General features: G+C 39.3%; 1 protein-coding gene across 1 annotated transcript in view; it reads left to right on the top strand.

The window, feature by feature from the left end:
- Positions 1–18,071, top strand: part of grin2ab (glutamate receptor, ionotropic, N-methyl D-aspartate 2A, b) — a 93,373-nt gene that overhangs the window by 11,728 nt on the left and 63,574 nt on the right. Inside the window, exons 3-4 of the mRNA XM_056372570.1 lie at positions 9,717–9,941; positions 10,050–10,208. Of these exons, the coding sequence (XP_056228545.1) occupies positions 9,717–9,941; positions 10,050–10,208 (384 nt within the window). The remainder of the gene's footprint in view (positions 1–9,716; positions 9,942–10,049; positions 10,209–18,071) is intronic.

Raw genomic sequence — 18,071 nt, 5'->3', positions numbered from 1 at the left:
TCCTCCTGCCAAGTGCAGTTTTTAACGGCAATGAGCAACACATCAAAAAACATGTGTTGACCAGACACTGGCGCCCAGAGATGAATGACCAAGGATAGATTGCATGTTGGAGGCTTTTGAAAAGCTCCCATGAAATGTATGCCTTGACCACAATCCTAAATTATTTAAGATTTCAGAGTGATATATTATGTAAGATAATATTATGGGGATTTTAAAATCCAAATTTTCTCAAGTGAGTGTTGCCAAATCAATCTTCAAGTCTCTCTCTCTCCCCCTGTCCCCCTACCACCCCACCCCACCCCCTAAAAAATAAAAAAGCAAGAAAAAAGGCAAATGGTATGTACATTATGAGTCATATCTGAAACACTGCTGGTTACATCAGTTTGTTAAAGTGTCGGCTTCTTTGCATTCAAACATTCAGCAGGTCTCCTGATGTGAATGTTCCGTAAATCATGTCGTGCACAATCCGGTGCAACAGTGATGAGATGGAAAATAATGAGTGTTTTCAGGTCTCTCACAGGCTTCATCAGTGATGGGATTTAAAAACTTATTTTGCCATTGAAGTCTAAATTGATTGACTATCATGAGTGTGAGCGACAATCGTCCCCACTTCTCAGAAGAAAACCCCCTAATATATTCTCACATCAGTTTCGCAATTTATTAGATACAGTATCTGATAGTGTCCAAGCACAGAATAACAAGTTGAGACTGTCATTTTAATTTTTATTTCCTCGCACACTGCATGTAAAAGGTTTTTACATTAAGTTTCTGTAATTTCATCTATGCAGGAAAACTTTATTTAAAAATTTGGGACTGAAAGTTAGATTTTATTTGTTTTAATGTTACTATATCAATACATAGACAATATATAGACTGATGTGACATGAGCTTAAAATGGACTCATTCACAGTTTTTTTGTGATTTATTTTATTGTGCATAAGAAATGATAATGAAGTGAGAGAAACTTGGGACCAGATGTGTATTTAACCGTGTGCTGATGGAGCCGTTGAGCTTGCTGTCGTGACTTTTACAGAAAAGTGGTTCTGGCGCTCGTTCAAACATGAGACTAACATGTAAAGCTGGCAGCACATTTACGTGATAATGTGCATGTGTGAAAGGGGCATGAGCAGAGGGACAAGAAAGGGGGAAAGAACATGCTTCATTGGATTATATTCCATCATGGAAAGGTCAAAAAAACTCATCCTGAAACATCAATATATGACAACAGATAAAGGCAGGACCAGCTCAAATGTCCATAATTGAATTCACCTACAGTGATCAGCTGTTTGTCATCATAAATGTTTGAATCTGGCCTGAGTCAGTACTTTTATTCTCCTTAGTTTATTACATCTATATGTAGGCTTTAGAAAAAAAATGGTGGATTAATAAATGTCTTTTCTTTCATCAATAATACATTGTTCAAGAGATTGGTGCACTTGTCATGCATGAAAATGAGTACAAATTCAGTTTTTGGTTAAAAATTAAAGGGAGAATTTATTCCATCATTACATCAGACTCTCTAACAAGGCTTGCCAATGATTGTCTACAACAGCCCTTTGTCATTTTAATGTTTCAGGTTCTTTCAATAATTGAAAAGTAGAAAAATACCATTGTATATTCATAAGGATGGCTGATCCCAGTCTCATACTGTGCCATGTTCTTGTAACTATAGTGTTCATACAGTGTGGGGTCAGTTACAGTTGACACCATATACACACAAACTTTAATTATTATGAGTTTACTGCAGAAGTTTCTTTTGTAAACTAACAATTCTTTGCCTAAAAACATTTGTTAGGTTATGTCTTTGTTATACATACAAATGTCCACACTTTAAGCTTCTTATTAACCCTCCTTCTTATCCTAAATACATTAAAGTGCAATTCTAATGCAAAATATAGTGGAGCTACCTCACAATATTACAGCATGCCATCTTTCCAAGGCCAGAGCTTTCCTGCCTGAAACTCTGCACACTTTCCTGCCTTGGCATAGCTTCACAATAACTTTTTATGTTCCCTCTTCCCCTCTTCTCGCCCCACCCTCACCTTTTGCCTTTTACTCTCCTCTGCAGGGGTTTTGTCTTTTTCTTCCTTCACATCATGGTGCATAAAAACACAAATACCCTCAAAGTCAAACACATACACACACACAGATATTAAGACACACACACAAACAGGGTAAGGAAAACACACAATGCAGTCCCCCAATGAATCATGGAGTGTGTCCTTTCTGGTGTTTGGCATTGTCCTTGTTTATTCATATTTATTACCAATGAAATATGAATGACAGAACTCTCGCGGACATTTTCTGTTCCCTTGGTTCCACACGTACCACAAGCAAGCAAAAAAATAAAAAAGTGTGTCCCCCTAACACATGTACACACATTTCTCTGCATTGCTGAAATTTTGATGTGGAAAAAAGCTGTTGGGCTGTTAAAAGACTGTGTCTGGGGGAGCAGGGAACAGGGAGCAGGCAGTTTTATCGAGGACAAGCAGGAAGGTGCTTGGAATTTACATCAATGTTAAACAAATACAAATGTGATATTTCAAACGAGACCTTTCCACCATATTCTGCTGTCGAATCAAGACAACAAAAATGTGTGTTTTGTAGTTCGGTGTCTGGGTGGGTGGATAATGATACAAGGTATGCTGTAGTCAATGCAGAGCAATCTTACAAAACACAAAATACAAAACCCTGGCACTCCCAGGTCAGAAAAAGGATATTTAAGTATATGGTGTGAAAATGCATCTGTATTACGATAATTCAGAGGTGATGCACTGCAGCAGCATTAAATCTAAACCATTCTTTTATACCTGTAGTTGTAGTGGAGATAAAATGGGAAAACATTTTGTTTTTGAATAATTATAGAGCATGTTGTATTTGTTTCTCAGTTACTAAGAACATTTCCATTGTCCGAATCTCAGCATACCTCAGTGTGCCTTTAAATTGCACCTTGTTTCAGTATGTTGCAAAATATGTTTGCTAAATGCAAATAGTCATTCGATTCTGTATCAAACATGGATAATGGATTATTGATAATCTTCTCATATGTTTATGAAATACAATGTATGAGACTTTGTGAGGGATAGAGTGACATCCTGGAGTTACTTCCATCATTGTCTCTGATGCTTACACAGTTCACCAACTTCATTAAGATGAAGAAAGGCATTCAATGACTGACATTAAGGAACATTAGAGAACATTAACTAAAACATTAACATATAATCACATCAACAAACTATCAGTACATTGTTTCAGGAAGTAGCCTTGACTAAAAGTATCATATACAGCCATAAAACAAATCACATCAGGAATGACTACTGTTGTTAGTCATAGTTCAAGATTCGAATATCAGTGAGTGTAAAAGTAAAACAAAAAAACATTAGATTCAAGTTCTATTAGGGAATACTATCGAGTCTTCTCGTGTCCTCTTAAAATAATTGTACAAGTAGCTGTGAGCCCATCCATGTAAAATGCTGTATTTAATTGAATATGACGTGCTCGGTCCTCCACTGGAAGCCAGTGAAGCGGTAAGAACTGACACCTGCCATGACTCCAAGCTTTCAGTCTGAACCAGTTTGTTTTTGTGCAGCTTGAACTTTGTGTTTCAAGGTTTTTATAAGGGCCCACTACATGGATTAGCCGCATCACTGAAATAACACTGTATCAATAAATCTCTCCAATGTGGCACTGCCTGCTTGTCAAACCACAAAGTCTTGTTTTCTATTTCCACACGTATTAAGTACAGAAGACGTGGCCCGTCGTTGTGGGGGATTTGGAGTCGTTTCAAGTACAACAGTTCCAGTGACTTTTTTAATATCATTTTTATCAGTTCAAATTGATTAAATGCTAAATGACATGGATGAATGTTAAGCTGTCAGCATCAGACATTAATCAAACCCATTAAACCCAGATATAGCGTGGAGTGTATGTGTGTGCGTGTGCGTGTGTGTGTCTGTGCTTTCTCTCAATATTTGCTTGACTGCTAGATTTTCTCTCCAAAACCTCTCTCTCTGTCTCTCTCTTTCTTTCTCCCTCTCTCTCATCAGATTTCAAAAACATTGTTCAACGTTTATGTACACATCGTAAACCCTTAACGCACTAACAAACATATTCAGTGTAAATATCATATTCTCACAGCACGTTCAGTTGGCTTTCAGAGAGTTTCAGCATTGTCTCTCAGGAGTCCATAATAATCATATGTCATCACAATCATCTGCAATAATGAAACAGAAGAAACAGTTTTTTCAGTGAAGAAAAGACAAGTTGCCTTCTTGCAGTCAGACTGGAGATAACTTGGTTTACCTGTTAACAAACCGCAGGCCATACCTGACATGCCCGCCACAGGCAGCGACCACTGTTGTATGCCGAAGACATTATTGACTCATATCATCCATACTATGCACTAGTATTATTGCTAATATTGCTGTTACCTCTGTACTAATGGTGACCACACACTGCTTTTTACAGTGAGTTTACAAGATGCTAGTGAACTTCAAGATGATGGATGCCAATCAACTAAATGAAACTACTGTCAATTTGAAAAATTTAAATAATAGTATAAGTGAATTCGCTTCTACACCTTATAAAGCATTTTCCAATGTGTCCTTGAACACGTCACACTACCATCTGCAATGTGTTTAAATTTTCTTTTTTTTTTTACCCAACTTAGCACAGACTGCTCGGTAATGAGACGAGCTTGGCTAGCATCTCACAGCACTGTTGCAGCCAAATAAAACTAAGAAACAATAAAGGTGGGTGGCCTACTCTGCTTTTAACTTCTGTACACTGTGTATCTTTCCCAACAAACGTCACAATGAGCGGCTCTACTCTAAAAAGAGACAGTCCACACTGCTAGTGGGGAAATCTTTCTTAATGCTCTCTCTGCCCTGAACTCAGGATCTGTTATGTCTAATTTGTATCTAAACAACAATGCCACATTGTTTATATAATAATTTAATAAATTTAATCAGTGGGAAAAAAAAACAACAATCATTTGTATATTCTCGCTGATACATACACAGTACATCCCCTGCAGATCATGCATTTGTATGAGCATCAAACCCACATTACGCACTGGCTGCTAGCTACTTAGGGCAACACTCCTAACTTCGCCAGTGTTGTCAAGTGACATTGTTTAGCAACTACAAAACCCGACAGCACTAACCAACATAAAATTCACTTGCTGTGAGTGTTATTAATCAAACAGGCGCACCAGTGCAGTTTTCCTGCCATCCGAGACGCAGCTCGCGTGTGATCAGTGAAGTGTGCCTCTCGTCTCCATGCAAATGCATTTAGCATTTAAAGGAGGAATACACACATAATGGGAGGGGATTTGAGAGATGTGGTTGTCTGCACATTCTGGTGCATTTATTAAGGCTCACACAATACAAGGAAGATATTCAGATTTGAAATTATATATTAAAGAAAGGTTGCAGCGGGGGAAGTAAAAGTAATAAACCCGCATTCTGCTTGTATTACCATAACAGCAGAAATGTTTGTAAGAGCGCAGCCCTGAATTATTTAGAAATTAGAGTGACAGCCTCTTAGAAAGAAAAGTAATGCAGAAATAATTAAAAAAACAAAATATTGCTTTTTTTTTTTTTTACAATAAAGATTGGGATAGAAATTTCTGGTTTTGTGGTAATTTCATGGAAATTTGTACTTGACATCCCTCTGAGCTAATGCATTATGGCAGTTACAAAATGGAGATGGCGTTTGTTTTTCAACATTTTATAATTACATTGACTGACTCCAACTTCACTGGTTTTACCAACAGAACGATTATTTTATTGTAACAGACACCCAAATATTTAGAGTTAGAGTTTAATTGAAATAGAAATGTTAAATGGTTTGGAAAGTTAAATTTACATTTAATGATGATTTTTATTTCAGCATCGCTACATTTAGATTTCTCTTTGTGGGCTTGATTTCTTTCTTGATTCATTACCGACATCAGATCCCCATTTCACCACTGAACTGAATCTTTTGAGATCTGTTTATATGCAGAATGCACCTAAAAGACAGTCCTGGTTTCTGATAATTAGCTACTGCTCTAGTAAATCAGACGCTAATTTCATGCAGATTGCCAGCGCAAATATGTACATAAATCTGGCCCCGACACTCAGACTTAGGAATTGGGTAATATGGACATTAATAAATCAAAGTGAAAAAGAAAATGCTTTCATACCACCAAGAGAGGTAACTGTAGAAAACTGGGTGGCAAGACATTATTTTAGAGTGGCAGCTGCAACCTTATTCTACCACAGTGCCTGTTCCACTGCACACAAAGGCAATAATGATATGACGTAGTACATTATTGACCCCTGAGACTGAACAGAACTGTTATCTCGTATAATACAATGGGCATAAGTTTGTGGGTTTAATGTTAATGTGTAGTTTGACTTTTTCTCTTACTCAAGAAACTTAACTTAAAAGATAGAGGTGATTAAGAGATTTAGAGGTGACCACTTCTACATGCTCTCTGAGCAAAACCTTTTCAGGTTTCAACACATTTCTCAGCTACTACTACAACATTATCATTGAATCAAGATCAGTTGCATTTGTTGCTGACCATCCATTTGTTTTGTTGTAATTTTAAAGGTTTGACCAGCATCCAGAGATGTTTTGAATATAATTGTATAATTTAATCTTTAATGTATATTGCACTGTTTGTGGAAAAATAACATTTCATTAGTGTAAAAAATGAAATATAATAGGAAATAGAAAAAAGACTGATCAAATTTAAACAATAGTACTCAACAAATCATTATGTTGCAGGTGGCAGTCACAAATTCTGATATTTATTGGAAACACCTCGCAAATAGAAGATGCTTTGTATGATGCATTTTACAGTTATAGGCTTAAAGTGTAACTCCACTCAAATACATCTACATATAAAACAAAGAGTGACTGGATTATGATAATCTTATGGATGGACAGCGGAGAAGTGAATCATATTGCATTAGTAATAGATATTTCACTGGATGTTTTGATACTTTTTTTTCCGCAGTGAAATCTTGTCAGCTTTGTATCTAACTGAAGTCAATTTAAAGTCTCTCTATGGGCAAACTAACTATGTACAACCCCATTACAAGCCAGAGAAGACAGACTTCGGGGTGGAGTATCACTTTAAGATATTTTGGGGAAACAAGGCCCACATAACGAGAGCCTAATTTGTGTTGTCATCTAGAGACTCTTATGTAGAGCTGCTTCACTGGCGATGTATGAAAGAATGAAATTGTGGACTGATAGATTTAAGCAATTACACCCACATGAGCTTTATTTAATAGGCATTAGGGCTATCATTGTTGAACCAAAAAATTTGCTTATATCTGAGGAAAATCACCCTGGGTTGTGTTACACTGTGCACAAAGATGTCCTCTGATTCATTGTCACTGAAGCGGCCCGAGGGCCTCTTAATGCCAGCTCCAGTTTCAGCACCGGGCGTGTTGTTTCTAGCTTTGACAGAGATATCGTTCTCACAAATCCAGATTTGACTTTAGCCATGAAAATAAAAACATTTTTTGGACAAGACTAATTTGCTGCTTAAAGGCAAGCTTGTACAATCTGGGAAACGTCTTTGATTGAGGACAAACAAAAGCTCCCTTTCATTGCAGTGAAGTGGCTCTTAAAACAATCTCCCACCTTTATAACACATTTTTATAGAGTGAAAACTCATTTAGTGTTGGCAGGATACTAGAGAGAATAATCCTGCTGAATATTATTACATTATTAAGATCTTGCATTTTTTAGTATCGTTGAAACATTATCATAAATGCTAACACAGAGGGAAACATCTACCCTTCATGACATCTCTTCTGGAAGATAATCTCGGGCGTCAGCGGATATGATTTTAAGGGCAAATGAAAATACTGTAAGACGGCGAGAACACTCAGTGACCCAAAGTTTTCCAGCTATGTTGATCATTTTGGAAGCTGTGGCACACTATGGCTCCTAGTTATGTTAGCTCTGATGCTAACTGCAGGGAAAGTTAGTGTAATCCTGCCCCATTGATTGGGGCTGACACTAATTCCCTGGGACAGGAGTGTAGCGGTGTGTGAGTTAGCGGCGTATGCTAAGTGCTGCTGGAGCTGCAGGCTAGTCTGTGGGCACCAGGGCAGAGAGAGCAAGCTGGGAAAGTACTGACTTGACTAACTGGCCTGATTAGACCGGGTGTGAGATGACATGGATCAGATACACACACACTAACCCAGCCGGAAAGACAGATTGGCAGAATTACAGTAAAACAAATGAAATAGATTAAGAGAAAATGAATGGATATAGATCATTAGCAGATTCAAAGTTAGAAAATGAGGAGAGAGGAAGATGAAGAGATAAAGAGACAGTAGGTTAATTTTGTGGACGCGATGGTTCCTCCCGGGGTGTTTTTCAGCTCTGCTGGACTGTGGCGGTGTAAGAAATTGGCTGAGATGCAACGTAGCATTCGCATCATGGTTTCATTAGCTCTCATTCAGCCCAAGGCATTTCACACTGCATTTCCTCTACTCATCTGCTTCTCTTAGATCTGCTCACATTACAGGAAAAGGTAACACAGAGTAAGCTGAAACTGGGAACAGGGGTTTTGACTCCTCTGTATTAGACTGGAAGTTGGTGAGGATATGGAGTTAATATAAATGTTATTTTTCATCTCATTGAACAGTATTGATTGATGCAGACACTTGGGTGCCTTTAGCGATATGGAATGTTTCCCCTCATACCCCCATGAATGGGGTAAAATCAGATTACATTTATTTCAGGGTTATTTTATCCATTAATAGCTGGCACTTGACTGTGAATGTTGCCTACAGGCATAGATTATGTTCAAATAAAGGCAGACAGTGGAAGAGAAATTTAGGGCATCTTATGAGGCCCGATTAGCGGTTTAGCAGAACTAACGTTAGGTTTAACCCTGGTCTCCTAATGGTCCCCTACTTTGAAACAGAATTAAGTGATTTTTGGATAGTGGAGGACAGAAAGAGCCTCTGAGCCCGCACAGCTCCCAGTTCATGTAATCTTTGCTTTTGCACTTGAGACTTGCACTGATGTTTAGAAATCGAGTCACATGTCTGAGTCACACTGTTTTTCTCAAAGATAAATACAAGCGTATCTTTGAGGAACCCAGTGGGTCGTTTTACGGCATTTAGTGCATTTTTTGAAGGCATGTTCAGAATTTGCAAGACTCATATATCGTGCTGGTTCGAAATACATTCTCTCCATGACAAAGGAAAGTAGATTTTTAACTGATTTTACAAAGGTTTTACTCAATTTCTTTCAAACAAGCACAGATGGCAAGAGGTGGCTGATTCTGCTTGTCTGTAATACACAAGGAAAATGTGTGGAAATAATATAATAATATGTTATTATATTATATACATGAACATATAAGATAAAACATAATGATGTGATTTTAGAGACATTTTTGCAACAGTTTTGTCACTAAGATAATACTATGTATGCTGTACTATGTATACTGAAATAAGAAGATGTCAGTATTTTTTAACTTGACAATTTGTGAACATATAACCACCTGTGTCTCATCTGTGCTTGTGACAGGCTGCTGATAGCAGGCAGAAAACTGTCTAGGTAAAGATATATAAAGTCGCAGTATATGAGCAGAGTAACATAAATTCAGGTTCGACAATGTTTGGTTTTGTGAAGTAAACTGTCACAGTTTCTTGACGAGACGGTTCTTTGTGTTTATTGTATGTGTTTTTTAGGGTATGATGGGTGTAGTGGGCTGGATGTTACTCCTACTCTCCCAAATGATGGTGCCTGTGGCGTCCCAGAAGCCTCCTGGGCTCAGTGTGGGTGTGATCATGGGCCAGACGCGCCTCGTTTCCGATCAGGAGCTCCGGCCACCTCGGCGCCCTGATGATGCCCTTGACATCTCTGTGGTAGCACTGAGGATCAACCAGACAGACCCAAAGTCTGTGATTACACAGGTGAGAAGTGCTGTGAAGATTCACCAGTACTACACATGCACATACTGTCTATCAGACACACACACAGATCCTTGTTTGAGACCTGAGTTTGTTTCACTGTGTCTCCAGGTGTGTGAGCTTCTATCACGCACTCGTCTCCATGGCATTGTGTTTGCCGATGGCACCGATCAGGAGGCCATTGCCCAGATCCTTGACTTCCTCTCCGTCCAGACACAGCTTCCAGTTCTGGGGGTCCACGGAGGCTCCTCTATGATAATGGCTGACAAGGTGAGTGACCACTACACAAGCACTGAGCAGCTCAAACACACACACACACACACACACACACACACACACACACACACACACACACACACACACACACACACACATATACATACTCCTGCTTCTTTGTATACATGATGTTTGTGTTTGGGATGTGAGATTAGGGAGTTGTAATCCCTCCTCTCAGCCAGCTCTAAATGTTGAAGGATAATAGTTTTCAACCTACACTTTTTTTCCACATGTCCTGGCATGTTAGCATTCAGGTCAGACACTTATTTAATTGACAGACTTCTATTTAGGTATTTAGAAACTGAATGCACCTGAAACGCAGCACGTAATTCAACATAATCCACTATACTAGGGCGTGAAAAATGGCACGCTCCTCAAACCACAGAAAATATATATTTAAAGTGTCCACTTTACAGATAGAGGAAGTGTCCACAGCTGGTGGGAGTATGAAATAATGACAAACCTCGGCCTTTGATAAATGTTATCTTTGCTGCAAGTGAACGACTAAGCTCATTCCAGTGGACGTCTAATGGATGTCTTGAGGTTCTTTGGCTTAAAAATGGACATGGTTCACTGAAGTCACATATAAACTGGTATAGTCAGCACGTTGTAGATTAGAAAGTGACACACTGAGAGGATGTGGAAGCTTGTTTGTGCAATCAGGGCTGCGCTGTCAGATTATTTTTTTGTTTAAGTTTCGAGTTGAAACGCAGCCAACACTGTAACTTGGTAGGCAGAATTTAAATCAGTCTTTGAATTGATAGGCTGGTGTCACCCTAAGCGATTTTATGGTAATTTGCCTTTTAAAAGGTTACATAGTGCACATTTAAAAGTCCAGTATTTGAAAGGTCAGCAGAAGTCTTTGCATAGACCATGCAACATTCTTCACTACATTATTTTTTATTTTAACTGTTGATCAAGCATTGTTTAAATATGTAATAATGTGTTTTCTGCTTGGTCTAAATCTGGGCTATGCAAAGCCAAAAAAAAAAAAAAAAGAAGGAATCCTGTGCTGTATGTAGTTGTATCATGCCTGGTGCTCAGTGGGATGACAGACGGAAAAAAAGATTCTCGTTTTTTTTTTTTTTTTAAGAAAAAAGAGAATATATCCTTTAAGATTGGATTTTTGTTTTATTTTGGTGTGATGCTCAGTGCAAAGATGGGGATGTACATATCTTTCTTGGTAGAATTCTCTCTCTGGTACTGACTCTGTAGACCTCGCTGAGTGACAGACAGACTGAAGATAAAACACAGCTGGTTCTTTAGCTTTTAAATCTCTCAGGGCACAGCAGCCAAAACACAGGAACCAATAACTGCCGCAATACAGCAGCCTTTTGAAGTACTAGTTGATGGGGAATGCAGTGTGTGAGTGTGAGTGTGTGTGTGTGAGAAAAGAAAGGAATAGAGGCCGTGAGAGAGAGAGAGAGAGAGAGGTAAGAGAAACAGTGAGAGTTGACTGAGGGTTAGGAGAGTGAAGTTGCAACGTGAAGGTTATGCAGCTCGAACCCCCCTCTGACAACATAATGATAGGTAAAATAAATAAATTGTGTTTTTCCTGCCTTCAATCAGTGCTGTTGATGTGCCATTAAACTAGGTACTTAACCCCCAGCTGCTCTAATTGAACAGTTCGGTGGCCAATAGTACAAGAGTGCGGTCATTCCTGGCAGCTCCCAGGTGTGAGCGTGAGTGTGTGCAGCCTGTAACTAACCAGCCCCCCTGCAACTGTTCCCGCAGGCTTGGCCTGTAAATGAAAAAAAAGTCTTCCTGCCTGCTTTGAATTAGGGGGCAAAAGCAGCCCACTGGCAGGCAGGTGTGAAACCCCAGTGAGTCAGCACATCATTGAAAAATCTTTGTTGTTAGATTTTGGTTAGACTGCACCTGCCCAAAGGAAATACTTGTGGGCAAAAAGGTGTGAGAGGATATTGATGATTTTCCTCATCTGCATCCTGAGTATAGATGTGAATAACTGCCTAATCATTTCTGCAGTCACGATTAGGGCTGCAACTAAGGATTTCTGTCATTATCGGTTGATGTTGTTTATTAATTGATTAATTGTTTAGTCCATAAAATGTCAGACAACAGTGAAAACTGCCCATTCAATCATAAAGAAGCCACTGTATGTAATCAACTGCAGACAACACATTCCCTTTCCTTAGCTGTAATACTGTTAGAGAGACACAGTTTTACAGACATTTCTTTCATATGCGCACATGTTTTGGAAATGCTCAAGAATACAGACACTAAGGAAGTGAAGTGGTCACTTTGAAAGTATATGCATTGGATATTTTATTAGATGTTGGATATGATTTGGAGTTATCAGTAGTCATTATTCATTCAGAAAACATAATAGCAAAAAACATAATGCAAAGTTAATTAAATATTAGATTCCTAAAGATACTTACATACATTGAAAAGTTGGTGTTAAGAATAACTGTTATTATTAGCTTGGAGATATTCTTAAACCCTACATGACACATTAAGGGCTTCATCAAGGTATAGCAGCTAGTAGTAGATGCAGGGGACCCTCTGGTCTGGACCTCGTTCCCTTTCTGCCAAGCTAACAAGGGCAGAACTGACTGTCCTGTCAGAACCTGATGGTGGTTGGTTTCATTTCTTGGGACTTGTAAGCGTGTGTTTTGCTGTAGCACCTGCTGTGTTTGTTTTGTTACAGTAAAGGGTTCTATATGTATCTCTGACTAGAGTCTAGTCAGTAATAACGATTATATCCGTCTAGTCACTAGACTCTCAACAAATAGATGGAAAAAACACCATAATTTCCAAGATCTTTCACTTCCTTAAAAATGCTTTTTTTTCCCATCCAAAACCCAAAGATATTAAATTCATAGCGCTATAAAACAGACAAATTGTCACATTATAGAAGCTGCAACCAGTTAAAGTTTGCTATTTTTGCTTGATAAATTACCGAAAGGATTAAGTGATTATCATAATTGTTGGCAATTCATTTCCTGTTGATTAAGTAATTGATTACTCAATGAATCATTTCAGCACCAGTCGTCATGGTGCACTGGAGCATTAGTTTCTGTCTTGCCTGGTGACAGCAGCAAAGCAGACTATTATGGAGGTGATGAGGACTCTCAGTGAGGCTGACACATGTTTTGCGCTTGATGCTCATCACAATGACCCTACTCTACCGTCACACTGTTCTCAGCTACATTAGCTCCTCTGTGATTTCACTATATGCTACACATGTAATCTCCAATGGTGTGTGAATAGTTTAGATATAAAAAAACAAAACCAAATCCAAAAAATATATTTTGCTATGAAAAGAAAAAATATTCTGGCTCCATGTAATACTTCTTGGCTGCTGCTTCCATACCTGCTGTCAGTGGTGTAGTGGTAATCTGGAGGATCGAAAGAAATCCCAGTGGACTGGTAACAATTCAGTCTGATTACTGTGGGCTAACAAACAATATTGTGCTTTCTGCAGCCAGGGTGGGTAGAGCCCGGGTGTCTCTCTCTCTCTCTCTCTCTCTCCACATACACACAAAGTTGCTCTGTTAATGTCACAATCACGTCTATAGTAGAAGAGAGAAAAATGAGCAGCTCATCCTGTGGTGCCTTGAGTATTGTATTCTCCATATCATGTTTTAGATGGAGAGCACAAAACAGAAGACGAGGGTGCCAAGAAAATACAGAGAAAAAAAAACTTGAGCAGGCAGGCAAGTGCTCTAAAATAATGGATATACATGGAGGTGGGCAGTGCAAGTGTGAAATGCTTGGTGTTAAAGCGGCATTAAGCTGCCAAAATGCAAACTTAACTGTCATGATTATGTCACATTTCAAGTAAAGGCTTTCTCCAGTTGTCATTTTTATCAGTAGCTGGCCGCATAGCCCTCACACTGTATCACATAAACAGGAGCAGGCATTGCAGGCATCCCTGAAAACTGTTAGGCTGATAAACAAGATTGTGGAGACCAGTAACTCACCGCGACGACTGCTCAGGATAGTTTTTAGAGAAGATTTTCTTGAGTTTACTCACCAGGTGACTCCTGAGCTCGCTTACAATTTGTGTTTTTCCTGGAAACTAGTATATTTTTTAGCTGCTTTTCGATTGGGGATAAACGTGTTCATTTCGCGTGGTGTCAAACACAGGGTTTTAGTTGTGGGTGTTTTGGTTCCAATTACCAAGACTGCATTTGGCCATTTTGTTGTCGTAGTCGAGATTTTACTCTGGGGTCCGCTTATTAAATAACCAATCATTTCTCCACCTTAGCAAAAACACCAGTATCAGCAGTTTTGTAATATTGCAGAATAACAATTGTATATATATTTGTAATTAGTATACACTGTGCAAGGAAAAACTTCACACCTGGGGGATCCTTTAGCAAGTTCCCCCCAGATACGACACCACCACCACCACCACTCTACATGGTTCATCTACACCATTTTAACTCCTGGGCTGAGATTAAGTCTCATCCGCTGCCTGCTGCAGACCAAACTGCAGTTCACAAGAAGTAGACCCCAGACCCTCATATAAACAGCTTTCACAGATGTTTAGCATGAACCGGTTTCAGGGGGGAAAAAAATCAGCTTCCTTTCGAGCTCAGTGTGCAAATGTCCTCAGATGACTTACGCACACATTCACATCCACGGATTATTATTTTACCAACAGACTAATAAGCTAATGACTGATCTTTGTTTATTGTATGTGATTTAGTCATGAAAAAATTGATCTGCTGGCCTGGAACAAACCCTGGAAACCTTGTTGACACTAATATTGTTTTTGCATTCCTCTGTTTGTTTTTGCCTTCATTGTACTCCGTGTGCCGCTGCCAGAATCGACAATGTTCAAAATAAATTCCACCCCAATTGGTTCAGCCCTAACAAATCAGGGAATCATCCATTTTTGTTTGCCAAACCTATTCCCTCCCTTCTTAATAAAAACAAATGGATCATTGTTACAACAGGTCCCTGTCTCTATCTCTCTTTATCTCTCTGCCTCCTCATCATCCCATATAATGCACGTCAGCCTGGAACAGTCAGGAATAATCCACGGGAAGTTGGATGCTGTGCTGTGAGAAGGGAGACATGTTTAGGGAACATGGAATAGATGGGGGGAGAGGGCATGTGTAAACCCAGGAGAGGAGCCAGATTAGTTGGGAATGTTGTACTTCCATTACAGAGGGACCGCTCTGGGAAATAAGAATTGTTGTTGGCTTTAACTCACCCCCCATATGTGTTCACTCATTCTCCGCCCAACCTTGTTCATCTCTTCTTTTGACTTGCTTCTGCTTGGTGTGTGGGGGATAGAGGGTGGGGGTTGGTGAGGGGTCACAGTGTGTGTGTGTGTAGCATAAGAACACGATGCTGAAATGGAAGGTTGTGAATTAAACATGCATGTTCTTTCTGCTTTGCTCTGCCACTGTGGTGGGATGCTGCCCCTTGGTGTCTGTGTGTTTGCGAGCGTGCATATATGTGTGTGTGTGTGTGTGTGTGTGTGTGTGTGTGTGTGTGTGTGTGTGTGTCCCAGCCTGGGATGTCCCATATCAGTAGGGGCCATTTGCCCAGGTTCTCTGCTGAGTCGCTTTAATATTTAACACCTGCTCCCCTCACCTGCTGTCACTTGCAGAAGATACACTGCTGTGTCATTCACTCACTAAGTCCTTCCCCACTTTCAGCTCTAATTTTTTTTCCTCTTGCTCTCTACCTCTTACTTTACTTGTGTCTCCCTGTCTCCTCCAGTCTTGTGTCTCGGTCTGATCTTCATCTCCTGCTTCCATCTTTCCCCTCCTCCACTGGCACCCCTTCCTTATTTTCTGTCGTGTCTCTCCGTCTTCCCGTGTCTTCCCGCTCTTGCATCCACCGTCGTTATTCTCTGGTGGCTCGGGTTGTGAGAACAACAGCCAGCGACGTTAGAAGGCTTTGGGAAATCTTGCTAGCCTTGAACCCCTGTAGCAAGCAAGATTGGATGATGGGTTCTTGTGTCTGTGTGAAAGAGAGAGAAGGAGAAAGAGAAGAGAGGGAGGGTTACTGTGGTTACTATAGTGACTAAACCAGACCACAGCATTTAGTTCTGTTCTGCCGGCTGCTAAGGTTCTCTGGCTGCGTTTACACCGCAGGTCTTGATGCCCAGTTCCCTCCAGCTTGGCCAGGCACCACACTGAACACAAGTGGAAGCTGTGAAGCTGACAGATCATGTCCTTGTGTCTGCACTAACAACTATAACTACCTCCACGCTAAGATGGGTAATTTTGAAAATGCTGTTAATGTGTGAAAATTATGCTTTTGTCCACACTGGTGTTTTCAGGTTGTTTTTGTAAAGGTAATCATCTATTTGGCTCGACAAACAACAGAATTGTGATTCACAGTCAACATCTGGTAAGCAGCGGGACGCACACTGCCTGGTTACTCTGCTGAATCACAGCTGTTTTAAACATCCTGTGATCAGCCGAATTTACGATCTAGTCATTTTCATTTCTATTCTTTTTCTCTTTCTGTTGTCTGAGAACTGAACAAACAGAAAATAGTGTATTGATAGTGTGTTGATAGTGGGTCTGTTAACCAGGCTCTGCTGTGCTGCGGCACTAAAATGTCACTCAAAGCAAATTGAGATACAAAATATCAGATATCGTCAAATTCTTTTATGATTGTGGAGTCATCTTACATGATCAACATAAACACAACTTAAAGGAAATAGTCTGACATTTTGGGGGAAAAAAGCCTATTTACTTTCCAGTGGATGACTGAGATGAGAAAAATCGATACCACTCTCATATCTGCTCATAGCGTAGCTTAGTATATATCTTATTTGTTGAATTTGTACAAAAACCAAAGTGTAAAACGTATTGTTTTTATGTTGGGTTATGTGCAAGACTATTTCTTGGCCTGTTGCAGTGATTTTCCCGAGTCTTATTGTCACTATGGGGTTGCTAAGAAACCGGCAGTTCAGTTTTTTGTACAAACTAAGCAAATTACAGATAATGTGTTAGTTTTTAACCTATGGAGATGCACCAGAACAACTATAGTGAAGGAAACAGAAGTATTAACTTCACTTACCACATTGTTTTCCAAAAGCTCTATTTTCCCTCAAACTCATATCTGGACTTCACCACTCTGGAGGCTGTTCAGTTTAGTGGTATCAAACATGCTGGCTAATTATAGACAGAGGGTCAAAGTGGAGAGAAAAATACTTTCTCACCTTCTGGTCGGTTGGAGGACCTTCATGTACTGTATGTCTTGGGGGCTGAAAAATGCAGAAAATACAGTTTAAAAAACTGACCTTTATTGCGGGTCATTTTATGGTTATCCTTGAAACAAACCCGTATAGTACTATATACATGAATATCACATAGACTTGATGAACAGACACTGACTTCACCTAAATGCACAATGAAATCTCCATCTGCAGAGGAAGCAGACATCTGCCAAGTTAGCTCTCAGCTAACTGCTACCGTACACCAAAGAGCATAATAAATGAAAAAAAATACATTAATATGTAGACACCACCACCTACAACGTACTACAATGCATTTTACTGTTTAAAATATCAATGCTTGTAAATGTATTTCCTGTTACAGTGATAAACTTGATCCTCAGCTGTTACCTACCAATCAAATTCTTTAGCTAAAACTATCCCATGTCTGTTTTAAGATGCATCAATAGAGATGATGTATTGATGTATCCAGATGTATTTAAGAAAAATATGGCTATATCTGATTCCATGTGTATTTTATCATTATATTATTATTTTCATAATATGTATCCATTCAGTTCCACAGGTGAGCAAAAAAGTGTAAATGAAGTCTAAGTGGCCATTACTCAAACAGAAACTCTTTAAACTCACACAAATGCACCTACACACACAAGTTTTAATTTGCAGTTCCAGTCTAATTAGTA

The sequence above is a fragment of the Seriola aureovittata genome, chromosome 3 (genome assembly GCF_021018895.1).
Source record: "Seriola aureovittata isolate HTS-2021-v1 ecotype China chromosome 3, ASM2101889v1, whole genome shotgun sequence".
Taxonomy (NCBI): domain Eukaryota; kingdom Metazoa; phylum Chordata; class Actinopteri; order Carangiformes; family Carangidae; genus Seriola; species Seriola aureovittata.
This window is presented reverse-complemented; position numbering and strand designations above follow the sequence as displayed.